The following is a 5,000-nucleotide window of genomic DNA, read 5'->3' as shown; positions in this document are numbered from 1 at the left end:
ACCTGGACCACTCGATCCGGAGTCAAGCTCACTAACCATGAGGCCGCCGTGCCTCCCTCGCTTAGTATCCTTAGAATATTTTTCACAAGGCTGGAGCTTACAAATTAGATGAAACGTTTACAAACAGCTTACCGTAGAAAACGTTTGCAGTGTATGAAGTTGATTGGTGTTGTTTTATTGTACCGTTTTATCAACCAGCAGGTTTCTTTCTTTGTGGGTCACAAAACCGAACCGCTTAATGCAAACCTTTTGGGAAATTGAGGAATATCTGATGGGAATGTCATCAGATACTCCCCAGTTTTAGTTTGGGAATATTCGGTCACATGATGCATTTAGACCAGTCATGTGCGAACGAAAATATTTGATGGATTATAAGTAGTATTAACAGCTTTGGTTGTGAAAAGAAAAGCTGCTTTGGAAAATGAAAATTGTGAAAAAGGGAAGGAAAGAGAAAGTACAGTTAAGGCTTGAAAGGGTATGTTTTGATCTTGACTAAACGAAGTTGTTCTAAAAAAAAAAAACTACTTGCTTCATTTTGACCATGCAGTTTACTGGTTTTGTCAGTTTTGACAGTGTGTGTGCGTCCTGATGGTGGGGAAATAGCAGTTGCGACCCTAGATTGCAGCATCACTTTCTTTGATGTGAAAACTGGCACACAGATTGCATCAGTGGAGGGGCGACGGGACATTGTCTTGGGAAGAAGAAGCTCAGACAAAGTTACGGCAGAGACCATGGCCTCTGCAAAGTGAGTATGAAAAAGACCTTTTGAAGTGAGGTGATTAATGATTGCTTAAGACTTGAGTGCAAAAAGTGGACCTTTGATTTTTATCCAAAGGTTGTTTAATTATTTTGAGTGTAAGTTTTAGATTTCAAGGTCCACCAATACTCATGTTCCAAACTGACCAATTGGACCACAGAGGGTCAGAAATGATGTCATTTTCTTGCTAGCATAAAAATTTTGGCGTGTAAGCGCAGCTTATGATATATGCAAAACACGAGTTTAAAAGTCCCATGCTGCAAATTAATTCATCTGCATGCACACACATTGAATTCTTAAATTCTTGAGTCTTTGACGTCATTGTCAATAAACTGGTGTCTCATTTAAATCAAGGCTTAAAACTTGGGTCACTTAGTGTTAAGTTAACATAGTTTTGGAATCCAAAGAAAAAGAACATTTGATGTTTTGGTCGTAGTAGGACATTAATGGTACCATGCTTCACTTCCTATGTCGAGGAAGGATAATGAAGGATGTTTTGACCAGTGAGTGAGTGAGTGAAGCCTTCATTTTATAAGGGTTCCACATAATAGCCAGAGGCTAATAAACATGTGGCCCTCGATTAGAGCAGACCACAACGCCGGGAAGTCAATGCCCTGCTCTTTTTGAGTAATGAGTGGGATCTTTAAGGTACACAGAATTTATGAACATGGTTTGTGGGGTGTAGCCTACATAGGTTGTACTTCTTATCCGAGAAGACTTGAAAGTCAAACCGTTATGCAGGTGTTCTATTAAAGGCAGCACTTCCTCCTCAGTTGTTTAAAGACCCTGAGTGTTTGTCTGGACGAAGTTGAACTAACAACTCCCGCACAGTAGTCTGATGCTCAGCCAAATGAGTGAGCTGGTTGGTAGACATTTTCATGGTCATAGTGATAAGAGGTCTTAATATGTAATTATATAATATATAGATTTAGCCAAGCCTAAAAGCGGAGCTCCCTGGTTATTTATTCTTACTGCCTGTACGGTTTGTGAGAGTAAAAGGTTTCGAATTGTCCGCATTTTGATGTTTCCGGTTGCTGCTTTAATAATTAAATCATTTCCTTTGCTTTCTTTTGTAGAAAAATTCATTGCCTAACTAATGACTTCCACGGTACTTTTACGCTAAAAACCGATATTGCATGAATTACAAAGCAATGAGTGCGACATCGGGTTTCCAGTGAAATTTACTTTTCAATTCACCAGTTTGGAAATAATTTTTTCTTGAAACGAATGAGTTTTAAAAGAAAAGTTAAGCACAACCTCAGCGAGCGAATTGAAAAGGAAAAAAAAGCCATTTCAGAGTCAACTGTCAATAGCTTGGTAATAGGAATCATGCTAAAATTAGAAGCCATAGAAACAACTTTGTCAGTTCAAGGTCAAAGAAGAGTTCTAATGATGTACTTTATTCCACTAAGATCATTCACTGTTTGATGTATTTCATTGAAACACACCAGGTTGGCTTGGTACAAGAATCGGCAAACTACGGCAATGCAACCAAGAACTTCAAACACTATCTGTGCCAACACTTTAATAACATTTGGGTGCTTTAAGCAAACTTCTGAAAACACAAGCTACTGAGACTTCCCCCTAATTTTACGGGACCTCATTGCGAATACGTTTTTATAACATAAGGGCAAAATTTTCTTGTCACTGTCGAGGCACAACAAAAACCTGTTGGGAAAGCGGATTAAAAAACATTTGTTCGCTCGCAATTTAGAGGAAAACAAACAAACAAATCAACTTTTTCTTCATGTCCAAAAGAGTACAGATAATTGTTATTTAATCCCAGTTGACAATAAAAACTCGATTTTCATTCCTGAAAAAAGGAAGAACCGATTAAACCACCTTTTAAAAATACGCATCCACTTTAAATAACACATCCGTAAAATAACAAACAGTTTAGTGCCCAAGGAAAGAATTTGTGTGCTAAGTATGAGCTATTACTGGTATTCTGTTTTGTCGCTGTTGTTCTCTTTTGCTCAGTTCTTTCGTTTCTGTTGTAGACATAGGTCCTCCAGGCATCATGTAACCTTATCAGGGCTTCTAAAGATATGCCAAAAATTGCAATACAGAGAAAAAAGCAGCTCTAAGCAAATTAAAAAGAAACACTCAGCTTTAAGTTTACATCCCGCCGATGCTTGAATAGCTGTGTGGACCACAGTTATCATGATATGTCAAACTGGATTGAAACTAGCGAAAAATGCAGAAAGAAAACATCATCCAAACCGTTTTCCACCGGAACACGAAAAGCGTTTGACTGTGTAAGAACTTTCGTTGATATATAGTATGGCCATGTAGCCTCGTCGAGCCACAAAGCGCATGAAAAATGAAGCCTCTCTTATGTTCAGGTGAGTTCACCTAGGTTAAACCTGCAATCCCATCGAAAACCAGTACCTGATCAGCGGTCAACTTCAAAAAAACAGCCGACCTCTGTGAGCTTAAGCTTAAGCTCGTGATATGGTCATGTGATACTTGTCAGCGGATACCTTGTTCTGACAGGTGTCAGTTAATTAAAAGATGGATGTCCAATATCAAAGATGTCTGCTGTAAACTAGCATGATACTGGTCACATTGGCATACATGGAGGGGTGGATGGACGGACGTACCGACAGTCATGATGTCATGGCTAGAAAACCAAATTTTCTTCGCTTCGATGGGTTACCATATTTTCTTAACAATGGTGCTCCGCACGCGCAGAGCTTCGCTATAATTTTTTGTAAAAACTGCTTTAAATACAAGATACTCAATATTACCGTATGATCTATGGAACATGCTGTATTTTGGAGGTCGGTGGAGCGGGTGGAGCTAACTCTCAGAAACGTTTGGGATATTAGGGGAAAGAATGCTCTACCCAACCAGGGTGTTTGTTGATAGATTATCGGAAATGCTCAGGAGTGTTAGGAAAAGGTCGGAAAATAATCTGGAAACCTCGGGCCTCTAAAGGACACAGGTAAATTCGTAGGTAAACTCTTAGTAACAAGTGCACTAGAAGACATGTTATCGGTTTTCAGGGATGCGAGTGCAACGAAGCACATGTGTTGCGCACCCTCTGTAACAAAGTCACACAGAGGTCTGAAAATCAAAAGGGACGATTATGAAACAATTCAAGTGATAGGGTATGGTCTAAGGTTAAAGCACAGTCACACAAAGATCAACGCAGTCTATTTCAATAGCCTTTAGAGGACCCTTGGCGTCGGCTTTGACGGTTGGAAATGTAGCATGGTGATTGGTTAATGACATTTAGGTATGAAATTTGAAAATTGGGACAGAGATCCATTTAGCAACTGTTTGTGTTGGTAAAAGAGGGTGAAAAGAAGAAAGTGGTTCAAGGTATAGAGACGTCACACCAAGGATTGGATAGCAGGGATGTTACGTGCTGGAAAATTTTTGGGCAGCCCAAGCGTTCTAGGTCGATGTGGGAATTGTCACAAAGGGTTGGTGTCCTGGCTGGTGGTTGGCTGAAACGACCCACTGTGTGCGAAATAAAAGTGCGGAAATGCGGCCGAGTCCATCATAAACGAGGAGGTATCGAGAAGACACACTGTCTGATTGAGCTGTGGTTCGTTTTGATGACTTAGTGAAGTGCATGCCATCTACCAAAGAGGAAGCACTTCCACTGAGTGTATAAACAAGACGTGGATGATACACTCGCAGTACTGTGTGCAGGTTAACTAAAGGACAAGATCAATGAATAGAGGAGACAACACTACCACTCAAATGAAGCCTGTTTTCAGGTGTATGCCAAACGATATCGCCAGCGACACAGAGAGAAATGGAAGGCAGATGCCAAACAATACTACCAGCAAAGCAAGGACAGAATCAAAGAGAGACAAATCCTATGCTGTCGACAAAAGAGGAGCGAGCTCAGAGAGATCCCACTTTGCTCAATGGACGAGATTGGCCTCAAACCAAATAAAACCCTTGCTGAATAAACCAAGACTCCCCATTGAAGGGTGTTACGAATGGGGTATGTCTAGTATTGAATAATATACGCAACTACTTGGATTAAGCCCGTGTCTCTCTTGGTCCCAAATACAAATGTGGTGAAAATATGCTCAATTTTTGAGCAAGGGCAGAGCGGGGCAGATCAAACTTGGCAAAGGTGGCAAATTTGGTGAATGTGGCGAAAATGACTTTCTTTCAAAATCACTGACAACTTGGACGCCAATGCAAAGGAGAGGGTAAAAGGGCCCCCTTTGGAAAGGCGGCAAATTTGACTAATGTGTGACCCTGTTTGGGAAAACCA

At 40.5% G+C, this 5,000-nt stretch overlaps 1 protein-coding gene across 2 annotated transcripts in view; it reads left to right on the top strand.

Annotated features, from left to right (window-relative positions):
• The window catches only part of LOC138000822 (periodic tryptophan protein 2 homolog), a 127,720-nt gene that overhangs the window by 74,078 nt on the left and 48,642 nt on the right, over positions 1-5,000 (top strand). For both annotated transcript variants that reach the window (XM_068847483.1, XM_068847484.1), the window contains exon 14: positions 565-745. In XM_068847483.1, the coding sequence (XP_068703584.1) occupies positions 565-745 (181 nt within the window). The remainder of the gene's footprint in view (positions 1-564; positions 746-5,000) is intronic.

Source organism: Montipora foliosa, chromosome 4 (genome assembly GCF_036669935.1).
Source record: "Montipora foliosa isolate CH-2021 chromosome 4, ASM3666993v2, whole genome shotgun sequence".
NCBI lineage: Eukaryota > Metazoa > Cnidaria > Anthozoa > Scleractinia > Acroporidae > Montipora > Montipora foliosa.
This window is presented reverse-complemented; position numbering and strand designations above follow the sequence as displayed.